Source organism: Pinus tabuliformis, chromosome J, assembly GCF_031772625.1.
Source record: "Pinus tabuliformis cultivar Carrire ecotype Pingquan chromosome J, CPIR1, whole genome shotgun sequence".
NCBI lineage: Eukaryota > Viridiplantae > Streptophyta > Pinopsida > Pinales > Pinaceae > Pinus > Pinus tabuliformis.
In genome coordinates, this window is record NC_142295.1 from 762,218,872 (window position 1) to 762,234,157 (window position 15,286).

A 15,286-nucleotide genomic window follows, 5' to 3' on the forward strand; every position below is an offset into this window, starting at 1 on the left:
CCAAGAATATACTAAAAGAATACAATTTTGTATAAATATAGTGAAAAATGCTACAAATTACAATGACATTTGAAAAACTCCATCACTAACTCTGCTTTCCAAAGCAATGGGTGTCTCACTTGGATGATACATAATATAGCCGAAAAGATATAACAATAACCAGATCGTTCTGCAGGAAAGTGATATAAGGTTAGACTAAACATCTGAAAAGAAACCTAATATATTCTTAGTGTGAACAGGACTTTATTAGTTATGACTTCCACCTGTTGCACCTTGTCACCATCCTATACGAACCAGCTGACTCCCTGATCAGAGAATATGTGAGATGGCTTTCCAAACAAACTTGGAAAGGCTGATTGTATTCACTTTCATGGACATCAAAAGACAACTATAGCTCATTACAATGCATCGTTGGATGCCTAAATTTAGGATCTGTGACAGTGTGGCTACCTAAGTGGAGCAACACCCAGAGCAATCTTTGGGTCAGGTCAACTAGATACTCAACAATTGGCAAATTAAGCTGATAGCTTTGTTCTATGCCATTGTTCCCTTCCTTGTCGGTTGAATGTATGCAAATGTGCATATCTATATAAAAATAAGTGGAGTCCTAAGCATGAAACCTCTAGCCTTGAGTTTTGGCAAACAAACAATATCCAAATCCTTCAATGTCTGGCACAACAGGGGTTTGAGAGACCTTGCTCTTACCTAGGTTTCATTCTAATATCCATACTACGATCTTCCTCATTAATTACCCCAAATGAATTGGATACCAGTGCCAGAATCAATGGAAAAACTTCGTGTAGTGTCTTAGGTTTCTTTGGAGGTGCTTCACCTTCGTTGTTTTGTCTGTGTGTTGATTCAGGTTGGGCAGATATGGAGCATGCCTTTTAGTGTCACTGTGGCTTTGACAAGCTGCCCAATCGTCTTGGCTAGCATTTAAACTTTAAATCCAGAGGGGCCTACTAAAGAGCTTGAGGTTCAGGAACTATAGTCTGCAACTTAACCGTAAGGATGCAGTCTTTAATATGGTGCTTCAGGATTTGACAATATTCCTACAGATCCAGGTCTTGCAGCCTTGCACTGCATGATACTCACAACTTTTGTTAATTCATTAGAAACCTAAACATAAAACCCCCCCTGTTGGATTTCTCATGCTCGGGAAATGCCAGCCAAATGGATCCTGGGCTTCTAGAATCCAAGCCCAGATCATGTTCTTAGAGGGGTTACAACTGACAAACTATCCAACAAGGTTATGGCTGCCATTTTCATAAAGTATCCTTATATTCATCAGAAGTAATTTTAACTTGAGGATGAACAATGCAAACCAAAATATGGCCTTGCAGTAAGCTTGGGGACAAAGTTGCAGGCCTTCTTGGGTGCCCATCTTCTCCAAGGTCATCTCAAGGGCCGGGCAGCTGACTGGAAAGGCATACCTACTGACGCTTGAACTAAATGCACAGTAAGACCAGCAGATCTAAAGCATGCAAAACACAATAACAATGAAATCAGGAATAAATTCGACAGGACTACCAACAAACCCTCCTAGGTCATGATCCCCACCAGAGGTTGTTCATTACTTAGAAAATTTGAAAAAGCTTATAAAAAATGATGAAGACCATCCTGGATTTTGGCTTTAGCTTGTGGGTGGAAACTTCATTGATTAAATTGTTCATGTTCTTTGATTGGCTCTTTTATTAACAATGTTTTCCAAATTTGCAAGGTCTGAAGCTTTTCCTCATATTGTATCTGAGAATTTGACAAAGGTATTTATGGTCTGATTACATCTGGATTCCTTTTTTCGGTAGTCTCTTGTTTGCCTAGATCTTTTGCTTCCATGGTGATTCTTCCCTCTGGATTTCAATCGATGCTGTTGCAGAAGAGCTAACTAGCTCATTTCCTAGGTATTTTGATTTTTCCCACCAGACTCTTCTTCCTTACTTTGTGAAACCACTCAGGTATGTGGTAATGCAAAATTTTCCTTCTGTTTGTTGCAACCTTTTTGGACACTTAGCCATCTGATTGTCTGTTCTGTTTTTTTGTAATATCTTGCATCTAAAAGGCATATTTTTATAACCTACACGCTGCCTACAACAAGCCCCATCACACTTAAGGATTACACTATCCAGCAATCCGCAGAGCCTCAAACCATCCTTGAGCTTACATTTGTCAGGAAGAATGCAATTATCCAAGTATTGCCAACTACCATGCCAAAAATGTAAGGGAAGTCTTACCCACACAGGGGTTGTGTATATGACATGGAAATTGGATCAAAGTCTGGAAATGGTGGTTTCATAAAACGACCAGGTGTACTTTTGACCCATGGTTCTTCCAAGATTAGCTTTCTGCCTTTTGGGTTCTGAAAATAATCTATGAAGAAAACCTTTGGCACATAAGTTTACCACAATGTTTATAGATCAGTTTGCAACAATTTAGACCAGAAGTGCTGAACAACTTGGCTAGAAGCCATTGAAACAACAGACCAAGGCTCTTTCCTGTCTCAGGTCATCCTAGAATAAACTTGCGCCACTGGAGAGAGTTTATTAGTTAGTGACATGAGGGTTAGTCCAAGGACCAAGACTCCTAACATTTCAATACACAGAGACCATGGACACACAAACATGGATTTTTCATATTTTCATGAACCAGATGTTTGGATGGCATTATGCACGTGGAATATTACCCTAAAAGTGACACATCTCTGAAATGGAAAAATGTCTGCTAAGTGGTTTGGGTGATAGGTACTGGTTTGTCTTATAGATGCTAGTCTACCAAAGCCTAAAGGGGTGAATGCCACATGGATCAAAACGTAAAATAGGTCACATAGCTGAAGGAAATATCAGTATCACCCCTTAACCAATGGATCCAGCACATTGAAATGTCTGGGCTGCTAGTAAATACTAAAACTTTGACAAAAGACAATTAGTTGTAACCAACTCTTCTTTCTTTGTAGCATGTAGGTCAAGGAAACTTTCAAAAAGATAAGGTCTCCCGCCTGTAATTCCAATTTCAGACTGGAGACAAAAATGGTGAACATACAACTTATTCTCTGAAACCAGAATTAAATGGTTCTTTCTCAGAAAAACAAGAATTTTTGGATCCAAAGAAGGTTGCCCCTCACGAAGAACCTTAGGAACTAAAGACTGGATGGCATTTAATAATAATATTCAAAATTAAGGACCACTACCTTAAGTGGTCATGTTAGTCATGCAGCTTGGCATGCTTTAACAAGAAAATTTAATGTTTGGCCTTTCGAAGGTCAGATTTGTACCCTTTGATCTTTGAGGCCACTTCAGTAAGACTCTAGTGAGAATTTGGTTTCTACTGACTGAGCAAGCTACAAAAATATTGGTGTTTACCTGGCCTCAATCTTAGTGAAAGGTTACTATGTAGTTAGGCCACGTTATTCAAATATGCAGCTGTAACAGAAAATGCATATTGTTTATTTAAGCCTGCCCCTGAAGAACTTTTAGGCTTCTTTCCAAAACCAAAATGTAATAATGTTTCATTTGGTATATCATTTTTGTGCACTTGAAGTTTAATTTTCGGCAAATTTATAGTATGAATTATATGGAATGACAACAATGGTTGAAGCAGTTCAATTCCTTTTATCACTTGAAGATTAGGTTTAGCCTTTAGGAGACTTCCTATTAGGGTTTGCATGGATCCTCTAAAAAATACAAGGATATTGAAGCAAAAAGGGCAACTGCAAATGGGTAGAAATGGAAATGTAAACAGTAAGTCAGCAAGCATGGATCCTTGGGCCTGTTATCTGTAACTCCCAATGTTTAAGCAAGCAATATCATTATGGAGGCCTAAGAAGTGATGAAAAATGGTCAAACTGAAAAAAAATAAAAAAAATAAAAAAATAAATAAATAAAAATCTTAATAATAATAATAATAATAATAATAATAAAAAATAAATAAATAAATAATAAAAAATAAAAAATAAAAAAAATCAAAAGAAATATGGGGAAACTCACCTTGTGGTAACTGATAACGAGATGAACTGTGGTTTGAAGAGCATTTGGAAGGCTTGTGAGGCTGTTAAGATTTTTCTTTCCTAGAAGGATTAGTTTCTTAGATATGGCATGTCATTTCATGATCACCAGCTGTGGTGGTCCCCTCTTGTGAAGTTTGAGGGCAAGCTGCTGTTCGAACTCCACAATTTTCAATCATTTCCAGACACCAAAGGACTGACTTTGAGCATGTCAATAATTTTCACCAATTTTCACCAATTTTCATTGAAATTCATTTTGTATTGAAGCAACATGCCAAAATAACATCTACAATAATGAGCCAGCCTGATATATAAGAGTTCCAATTCTGCCTTTATGTACAATACACTATACTGTTATCCAAAAAGGATGTATCAAGCTTATAGTAGAAAAAAGGCAAATAACCTTTTCCTGGAGTTTGTTAGAGTTCAGCCAACATTTACACTGAGATTTTATATGCTTTGAGTTCAACAAAAATATTTCAATAGCTCAATACAATAACCATACAAAATTGAAATTAGATAATGTTGTACATATCCAAAAACATTTTCAACCCATCATGCACACAACATGTTCTTGGATTAGGAGATCCCTTTATAGGGTTATGCCCATATTATATCCATGAATACTCATTAGCTCGAATATTTGTCATCTTGCCATTGATTGTTGGCACTTTGATTGTTCTCTTCACCCGCTATTTCCTGTATAGAGTGCAAGTGGCGATACAATCCGACTGGTTGTACAATAGTGGGCATCACCCTAGGGTGTGGAACCAAAATGTTATGGGTTGAAGTAGGCTGCCCAATGAATGAATTTGGTGCCATTGGTGGAAACAACCAGGGGGTTCGATGATCAAACGGGAGAGGTGGACGTGGTGAATCAAATGGAAAATGAATCAATGAACCCCCCATATTTGGATCCACATTATTCTCATGAAATAAACGCACTTGGCAACTTGAAGTATTATGAGATGTGGATTCTTCAGCTGTAACAAAAAAGAAAAAAACACGTTGTTATGCAATTGCATTGAAGGCAATGAAGATAATGATATTTTGAATTTCACATTAAATGGTACATCAATTAATATTTCCATACCAGTATTTTGCAAAATAGAACCTTGTACCCTTCTAGATGTGTGGTCCAGATTGATTTCTTTTGTAGAAGAAATCTCCAATTGTTCATTCATGCTTCTTTTCCTTCCACGACACCGTCCAACCTTTAGAAACTGTGGTCCATATTTTCTTGATTTCAACGCAGGAACACTTTGCCCCCCTTTTTTTGTTGGGCTCAAGAAACTATGTCGCCTCTTGGTAGTGACCTTGGATGGAGTTACAACATCAAATTTCTTATTATTGTACTCTTGGCTTACATTTTTTACCAATTGATTTAGTGCATATGCCTGCTCCAAAGATGTGGGTGTTATTTGTAATAAACCCCTCAATCTCTTATGAGTTGATGACATCACAAGTTTAATTTCCTCATCGATTGTTAGGGCGCTATCTTGCCTTACAATGGTTGAATCAGTGGAAGGAGAAGCTGGAAGGTTCATTTCAATTTCTGGGCTCATTACAAACGATTCATTTAAATCAAGTAAATATCCAGGTCTTTCTGTAATAGACCTACAGACATTAGGCAATTCATTGCCCCTTGAAACCTTGCTAGTCACTACCATCTCAACTTTTAGAATATGCTTACAAATATTGCCATTTAGGGCCCATTTGCAATTACAAAAGTTTAGGTTCAGCCCTTTATAGATGACATGATACCATGTATCACGAGTTGTCGTAGTTTGGCTACGAACCAAATACTCACTTTCCTTGTTTCCATCAGCCATACAATCTTCATCTGGGATATTCTTTGCTTTGCACTTACTTAAATTTATTTGTTGCTCAATTTTTGAAGCTCGGACAAAACCAGCATTTTTTAGACGTTGCATGTGAATGTAATACAACTCAACCTTTTTTAATAATAGGTGCAACAGCCAATCCACCCTTCTATGGGACGCATTATTCTTCTCACAGAGGTACCTTTGCTTTAGATACCGGTGATAAGATTCGATAGCATTATTAGTATCCTGGTTGGAATGTGGGAAGTCCCTATATGCTTTTTCCCACATATCTGGAAAAAAAACATATATTAGATGCGAAAAAACAATAGAAAATGGTCAATTACAAAATAAATTGATAAAATGCAACCTTAGGAAACTTACATAGCTTGTTGTTGTTTAACCAGTTGGTTGCAAAATAATCCAAAAACACAGTTTCTTCTTTGAATTCATCAAAGAAACTTTGAATTTCATGTTGCACAGATGCATCATCTTCACACGAATGCATGATTAATCCCAGAGCACGGAAGATACGGACTTTATTTTCCTTTCCCCTGACTTTCGTTCCAACATTTTTCAACCAGGCTCTACGGACATGCCATACACACAATAATAGTGTACAGTTTGTGCAAGTCCTAAAATAATATAACATTATAAGAGAATATCCTTGAACATTATTGCTTTTTATCTCTTCTAAAAAGAAAAAACTGGTTCACCTTAATGCCTCGATTTCCGCTGCTGCATCATCTGTGATGACAGCTCGGACATGCCAATCTGGGTTTTCCTTTTTCCCATTTGCAAATAATTGCGACATCCATTTACAAATATCAGGAGTACCATTCCGTGATGATATTACCCATGCCACTGGAATCCCATTGTGATGATCATCAAAAGCCATTATGGTGTACAGTTGATACTGCATTACAATAAGAAAACAAGATTATAAGCATATAAGAGGATGACATTGAAATAAAGTAGAATAAATGAAGTTTTGGTAAATATGTTTACCCCATATTTGTTAGTGCTAAAAGTGGAGTCCATTGATAACATGTTGTTGTGTGAGTATCTCACCATCATTGAAAGCATCCACTTAGTTTGTATGCCTATAATGAAAGGAATGTTTTTAACAACATCTTGTTGTTGGTAGAAGAAAAAGCTCTCTGGGCACTCACTAACCCAACAATCCACACTCATTGGATCACTTTCATGCTTCACATACTCTAGCCTCTTGATATTATTGTACATGTTTGACACATCCTTTCTTGTCATGAAAGAATCTCGAGGTGCCCCTGTGAAAAACTCACCAGATCCATACCTTAAATCAAAGATAAATTTTTCCCAGATCATCGTAGCATTAAAACCATCACGAACCAAATCTTCAACAATAGTTCGTATATGCTCTGTTAAATGCGGCGCAAAATTGAATTTCTTGGGCATGTCATTTGCCTCATTTCCATGACAAACCACATTTTTGTCATCAATATGTCTACATGCTGTATATATTAGAACGGCATCATTTGGTCTAAGAGCAAGTCGTCGCATAATAAAGTGACACTGACAACCAACTTTGATGCTGTGACGTGGAAGACGTTTCTTAGTTGTGGATCCAGGTTCAGCCACATTGCTGGATTGTACATGATTTGGACCATAGGCACACCAATATCTGTGATCAAGAATTCACCAAAAATTAAATAAAATATTTATGCATGTTTGACATAGTGAACTTAAAATCAAAATTATATATATATATATAGATAGATAGATAGATAGATAGAGAGAGAGAAAGAGAGAGACTCACACAACATATTCTAGATATGTTGAAGAATTTGTCCTCTTGATATCCTTCACATCTTTAATTCGTCGAATTTTAGCAACAAATTGAGTAGGTGCACTTTCCCTCATTTGCTCTCCCCTTATAAAATCCTCAAGTCGACAATATGGAATAATCACGACTTGGTCTCCTGCTACTTCTGTCCATGTCAAATCTTCCGCTGAAAACTCTATCATCCCTTCTGGGTCCTCAACCTCCAACTCATTGATCAATTCCCACTTCCTCATTCTTCAAATCCCTATACAAATGAGGGAACACGAATATTGACTAAAGATATGAGCAACAGTTCATACTATGAATATTGAACACCACTTGAAATGCAATTTTTTGTAGTGTGTAGAATTTACACTGAAGACCCCACCAGATATAAACACATTTACAGCATAATTCCCTATCTCCCCTTCAATATTTCCTACCCATGCACAAAACAATATTATAGACTTTCAAATGCTTCATCTTGGTATAATCAATACATTGCTGAAAGAAACATAATAACATGCAAAATCTGTTGCAAAGAAAAAACTGTTATACAACTTTAATCAGTTTGTTCCACTTTGTTATGCTCAGATGAAGTCCAAAACAATTACATAACAAAGTGTCCATATGATATGCATGTTATTTTTTTAGAAGCTTATGATTGAATATCCTAGGGGAGATTACTCTTTAACTGGCATTGCATTCAAGGGCTGGCAGTTAAGATTACAGCTGGGCTTGGCATTTTTGGGAAAGATGTAGAATCTTTCAAAATTGTAGCCAAAGTGGTTAAGCTGGCTATTTTTGCCTACACAAGGTGGGACAACTTGTATATTTCTTGATATATATTTGTTCAGTAGTGAAATATAAGATACATCATCTAAAAAACAGAAAACGTTTATATTGATGGTCAGAAAATTGTTATCCAAAAAGTTTTGATTGCATGGCTGAAACTCACTTTACTTCTGTATATATGATCAATGGAAGAAAGACAACTTGCATCATGAATAATATTGACTGGAGACAATTTCTTCACTCTGAATAGACCAAGGTCACCTTTCTTCTTTGAAAAATGTGGCTCTGGGCTGAGCAGAGGTGGAATAGCCTGGGACTAAACAATAGGTGGAACTAGAAACTAATCCACGTTTTAATCTTCTGTCTATGCAAAGAAGGCATATATCTGAGCATCAGGACAATGGGAGCGGAGACCTTCTCAATGAAAAGAGTATTTTGTCTATCACTAACCCAGGACATTAATCTCTAACTCTTCTTCCACTAGAATGGGGTGAGGCTTTCCATCCAGCTCTTACACAAGTAGTCTCTTCTGATTAAACTCCAAAGAATAATGGTGTAAACCAATTCAGCTGAACAAGAGTCTTGATTTCTGATGAATCTACCACAATGACGATCCATTACAAATAATAGAGTTCCTTGCACGAAAATAAAACTTCCATCATATGAATCTCTGTTTGCTGCTATGTGGTTCTTTAAGGTTTCATATTCAAATTCATACTAGTAATTTACAAATGTTCAGAACAACGTAAATAGTAGAACAAATGAGATGCATTATAGAACAAACTTTAACTCGAATGTGTTTAATTTTATATATGGATGGAGAAATCCTATGGGGCAGGAACTTGTCACTTTGTATGCACAGAAGATGTTGGGATGAATGCATGTTAAATGTAGAAATGCCAGTATTCTTCACATAATGTAAAAGCAAGGAAGGTTTCTTAATGACCAAAGCCTGCATATATCAAAATATTTAAGATTCAAAAGATGCAGTTTGCAAACTCTTAATGATGTAAACTTTCAACAGCCAACCAGCCAGATGCATGACATGAACACAATAATCATGAAGTTACATTTTAGCCCTGAGCTTCACCAGCTCAAAATAAAAGTCAAAATCAACTAATTAAACTAAAGTGACAGATCACAGCTCCTGGAAATGGCATATAGAAACAGGTTTCCATAGAACAAGGATCCGACTTGACTATTAATCTCTCTCTACTGGTGAAACCTTACTGTATTTAAAAGTAGCTGGAATATTAAATTCAAACATTTTCATCTGGTTCATAATCACCAAGAAATTTATGAAATGCTATCAGAAAAGCTTCGAGTTTGGAACACTTTTTCCATCGCACATCTCAAACAAATGTTTAAATTGCATTATAGACTGACATAAACGTATCACCATGATCTGTGCTCATTTGTCAGCATTAGTTCTAGACAAAATTGAGACAACGAATGCAAAATAGTTTCTGCCTCTTAAAAACATTTTTGCAAGTGCTTCTAAACGCAAGTGCATATCCTTCATATACATATAAGCATATCTTTACCACTAAGTTTACACGTCTACATGTCAATTTTTGTCATGATTTTTACTATGTCATGACTTTGACAACAAAAGGAAATCTACTCCAATGCAAAGCGATGTTATAGATAATAATCACGGGCAAGGAATGTACCAGGAGCCCGGGAACCAGCCTGCGAGGGGAAGCAATCGGCGGTTGAACAGAGCTCTTGCGTTTCGTCCAGGCGGGTTGCAGAGGCAGAGTATTTTCGAACGGGAGTCCGGATGGCGAAAATACCATTTTGGCGCGAGGTCGCTGTTGTCAAAGGCAAGACGGGGCGGGCTCGCGGTTGGTGGGTCCCGCGTTCGTTGCCGGAAACGCAAAGGTGGCCGCCGGAGTTACAATGCATGGAGATGGATGCGCCCCCATGACCCGCTCGACATCCATAGATGGGCCAGCCTCCATAGGGGCATTTAATACCCTATGGTAGGCTGGTTAGCTCTTGCCGACCAACCTATCCACAAAGCACCCACATGCAAAGCCGTTGCAGATCTGGTCAGTGTCAGGGATTTTGAACAACTCGTGCCACGATAGGGTAGTTACCATGCAACAGAGATATAACCAAGTCAACAGTTTATCCAGGCATGGATTCAATGCATGGAGCCAAGGTGGCTATGTCAGCAAACAGGTGGATTCAACAGAACGAGGCTACGTGCATCATCCAAAGTCTTATCACCGGCACGAAACTTGAAAACATAATTATATTAAGGTTCTGATTCGAACTATGATGCAGGCAGATAAGTCAACCAACAATGTGGCTTCAATCATTAATGTATTTCGAAAATCATGGTACTGTTACAATTCGAAATATTTTGAAGCTAAGGTCTAAAAACATACAATTTAGATAAATTTAATGCATTTCGAAAGTCATGGTATTATTTGCCATTTGGAATAATTTTGAAGTTAAGGTTTAAAACTATAGGAGATAGTTTTGCGCTATATTGATATTTATGATAAAGTTTGTTGAAACTAAATTCATAATGTATCAGCACCGAGATTTCTAATTGGACCACAAAGAATTTGTTAAAAAACTCCAAAGTTAGCTTTGGATTTTCATATAAAAGGAGGTGAAAGTCCAACCTTTATACAAGTGAATTCAAGGAAGTAGAGTTCTTTGAAGATAGGTTTTAGAAGCCTTTGGAGGAGGCAGAGATTTGTAGAAGGCAAATCCAAGGGTTCACATTTGTGAAGTGGAGATCACATTTTCAGTGTGAGAGCACTTTTTGAAGCCTTGGCAAGAAGAGAAGAGAGGCGTTTCAGAAGTCCATCAAGTCTTTTCCATTTCCAGAGGCGAAACTCTTCAAGAAGGAGGTTGCGCTTCATTTTTCAAGCAATAGTTCAGTGAAAGAAGCTTCAGAGTTAGAGTTTCGACATTTGTCTGCAGATTCTCTTTTGAGCGTTTCCTAGCCATCCTTGGGTCTATTCAGGAACGGAGATAGGCGATGGAAATCTGTTGCGGACGAATTTCTTTCTACAGTGACCAATAGTGCCTTCAAGCATAGATCAATTGGTAAAATCACATGTAAAGAAACTCTTGAAGCACTTATAATAGAATAGTCGCACATTTTGAAGTAGACCTGGAGACGTAGTCCAAGAGGGACGAGCTCTGCCACCAAATTATTATTGAGTTTGCATCTTTGATCATTGTTTCTTATGCGTCATTTACTTTTGATGTTAAAAGCTTACCGTCTATTTATGTTGAACTAAATCAACTGCCTGGCAGTTCCATTTAGACTTGCATTTGTAGAGAGAAGACGATCTAACTTCCGCATTTCAGATCACCTAGACTTTATGACTTGATGACAAAACCTAAAGGCTCACAATGGGAGCCTTTACTAAAATAAAATTCCTTGCTCATGAAACTCATGAGTCAAACATTAAAAAAAATAATTTTATTTCTTCTTCTTTACATCAATTACATAAAATCATAATTACATATGTCATTATGAAGACCAAACCTAGTTACCTTTTCAACAAGTGGAGATAGTGATTCTCTTGATACTTGCCTTAGGGCTGAAAGATCACCCTTAAAGAGAGATCATACCCTTGGATCAGGAAAACCTTCACTAAAGCTTGGTTCACGTAGTGGTATTAGTCATTGTGGTGCTTACTGTGTGATGTAGTTGATAAATCACGTGGACAATGAACTCCCTCTCTGATATGGTTGACTTGTTATCAATGTGAAATTCCCTTCAGCAAATAACCCCCCTAGCTCTTAATCCAGCTCGGGGATGGTCCATTGCAAGAAATATTTCAATGTAGCTAGCCTATGGTTGGGTGGGAGAGTTGAAGTCCCTCCCTTAGTTGTTAGTCATTCAAGTTAATCTGATAAGTGTTTTACTCCTATATGTACTTGTGCCATGGATGAATAATGATGTTTAATATGTAATATGAAAGTGTGTGAATTTATACTCACAATGGAGGAATGCTACATACTTTGCCACATATTTTAATGCTATCTAGTTAATAGATATGAGTACTGCAATTAACCTAGAAAAGCTTGATTTTGATATAATTAAATGGGTCCCCATATGTGTGTGTGTGTGTGTGTATATATATATATATATATATATATATAAGCTTCAAAGACGATGTGTTATATTTTTCCACCTAACAAAGTTTGTGTTTACATTTGTTTTGTACATCACCGTCAAATAGACAAAGGTCATCGACTGAAGGAATAATGGTTATACACACACACACACACACACAACCCCTTCGGTATTAAACCATCGTTGGCCTAGACTGGGGTTACTGGCCGACTCTATGTGGCATATTTTTTACATATGTATATAACTCCATCCATGTACACACACACACATAGCCCCTTCGGTATTAAACCATCGTTGGCCTAGATTAGTGTTACTGGCCGATTCTATGTGGCATATTTGTTACATATGTATATAACTCCATCCATGTAGGGTAGGGGTTTCTAAAGTGTAAGGGACATATCCATCGTTTTTGACCCAAACTGAGGCTACGAGGCCAGTGGTTGATTATATGTGTTAAATTTATCAATCGTCGGCCCAAACACACTAAATTGTTGTTGTCCACGACAAAGGTCTCGAATGGCCATGTTATGCTGACTCTTGTCATCTTGATCATGGTCGACCCTAATGCACTAAAACACTAACTTGTGGAAAAGTAGATTTAAGTGAAGTTACTTGGGACCCATGAAGGGGAGTGAGGTAGTGGATGCCACTATAGCTATTATAGTTGCGTGATAGCTCCGTGGGCTTCACAATATGCCTCATGGGAATAGAGGATCCAAAGATCCAGGCGGTTTGTGGGTGTGAGAAATATTGCACTATGGAAAAAGTTGTGCGCCCAAAATTTTCCTTTGAAATTAGATATAAAGAGTAGCAACGCAAGAATTGCAAGATCGGGTCTGGTGGGACCGATGGCCCTGAGCCTATGTGGACTCCATGAGGTAGTGTGGTGTTAATGTGGCGACATGTGATTGATCGAACTTTGAACACATATATCTTTCAATCCGAGAGTCAAATTGAGATAAAGTTTCTATTGCCTAAAAGCTCTCGATGAGCTGAATATGTTGGTGATATCAGAAATTCATTCCATAAGCTTTGGAGAAGGAAGATTTTGTAACCCCATATTCATAGTGAGACCATGGAGGCCAGGTAATTAAAATTAACACCTCCCATCAGCCCAGCATGGTTCGAGGGGGGGAGAGAGAGCATTACAAATAGAAATAAACAAAGACAAATATGTCTCAATAATACATTTGATTAATCTTGATTATATATAAAGCTTGGTTTACAAAGATTTACATTTGTAATCAGAAATAAAAGAGCTAGAAAATGAGAAGCTTAAACTCAAAAATAAAGAAGAATAGGGATCTATGAATGAGAAGTGAATCTCTGGAAGGTTTTACTGATCTTTAAATCACAAACAACCTCTGCCACAACATAACCTCTTGTTGCCAACCAAAAAATCTACCTCTTCCTCCCCTCTTTTCCTCTTCAACCTCTGTCTTTATCTTGATCAGATATTGATTTGGTGCCTTGAACTTTGGAACTGAACACTAAAATTAGATTGATGATAAGGCTATTAGAGAAAATTTTTGCACCAAAAAGAGATTCTCTGCTCCACACTTGTCTCATAATATCTTCCTTTACTGGAATTTTGGGGCCAAAATCATTTTATGTGGAAGGCAATTTCTTGTTAATATTTTAGTAAATTTTATTTATTTTTATTTTCACTTACTCAAAACCTCTACATTCTATTTCACAAATTAATATTATATTTTTAACAGTTAATATTATGTTTTTACTGTCTATTAACTTTTGACCTTTATTTAGATATATTATAAACTATTTTACACAACTCAACACTCTAGTATTAAAATATTAATATGTTAATGAACCCCTGTGCCTTGTTTCATTATTAAACATTTTAAAGGTCCATGCCTTTCAACAACTATGATTAATTTCTGGGAGGGAGAGGGAGGTCTGAAGTAAAACAATGGTGGTGAATCACCTGGGTAATGTGGGTGTTCCCAAGGATTACACACCCTTCCCCCAAACCACCGGGTCCAGAAATAGAAACCATAATGTACCCCTGTCTTTAGGGTTCAAATCCTCACTCTTTCATAGTTGTAATCTAGAATGGAGTTTCTACCCCATAAAAAGAATGAAGAATCCATAATTTGGGTCTTTCATGGCAAATAAAGTTGAATGCATTTCTTCGTTGTGGAGAAAGTTGAATGCACCTATTTTACAAATTCATTTGCAAGTGATCAGTGCGTTCATCAACAACTATAAGGAAAATGTATTAATCTATACATTTTGGCCATCATATACAACTATCATTAAAGGGATAGACACCAACTTAGATTGTAAGTCTATACCCTAAAGTTATTATTGTTATAATTCAAAAACCCAAAAGATTGTACAAGGCCATGGATGTGAATTGTAGTTGTTTCTTCTTCCAATCATGGCTTCCTAGATCAAACCTACCCAAGATCCATTTCTTCAACTCTACCTCAATGTTCATTTCATTAATGCTAATTTGAGTGATTGTTGAATCTTTCCCTCCACTCGTTGGAAGAGGAAAGCCGAAAAAATTGAAAAGTCTTTGAGAAAATTTATTAAGATAGATCCAAGCCAAGTGGATAAGCGTGGATTTTTTTCTTTTTAATCCCATGTAAGAGTTTGCATAGAACTTAACATGAATAAAGCTTTATTAGAAAATATCGTAATAGAGTGTGAAGATTTTAAATGGACATAAGGGATGGCTTACAAGAATACGATATTTGAGTATAAAATTTGTCTAAAAGCATACCATCCGA

The 15,286-nt window shown here is 37.0% G+C and overlaps 1 protein-coding gene across 1 annotated transcript; it reads right to left on the bottom strand.

Moving 5' to 3' along the window:
* Nucleotides 1–6,163: 6,163 nt before the first annotated feature.
* Nucleotides 6,164–7,878, bottom strand: LOC149228953 (uncharacterized). The gene is made up of 4 exons (XM_089380917.1): nucleotides 7,619–7,878; nucleotides 6,892–7,483; nucleotides 6,537–6,736; nucleotides 6,164–6,455 (listed from the first exon to the last, which is right to left on the bottom strand). Exons 1-4 carry the CDS (start codon nucleotides 7,876–7,878, stop codon nucleotides 6,164–6,166), a joined length of 1,344 nt encoding a protein of 447 aa, XP_089237043.1.
* Nucleotides 7,879–15,286: the final 7,408 nt, after the last annotated feature.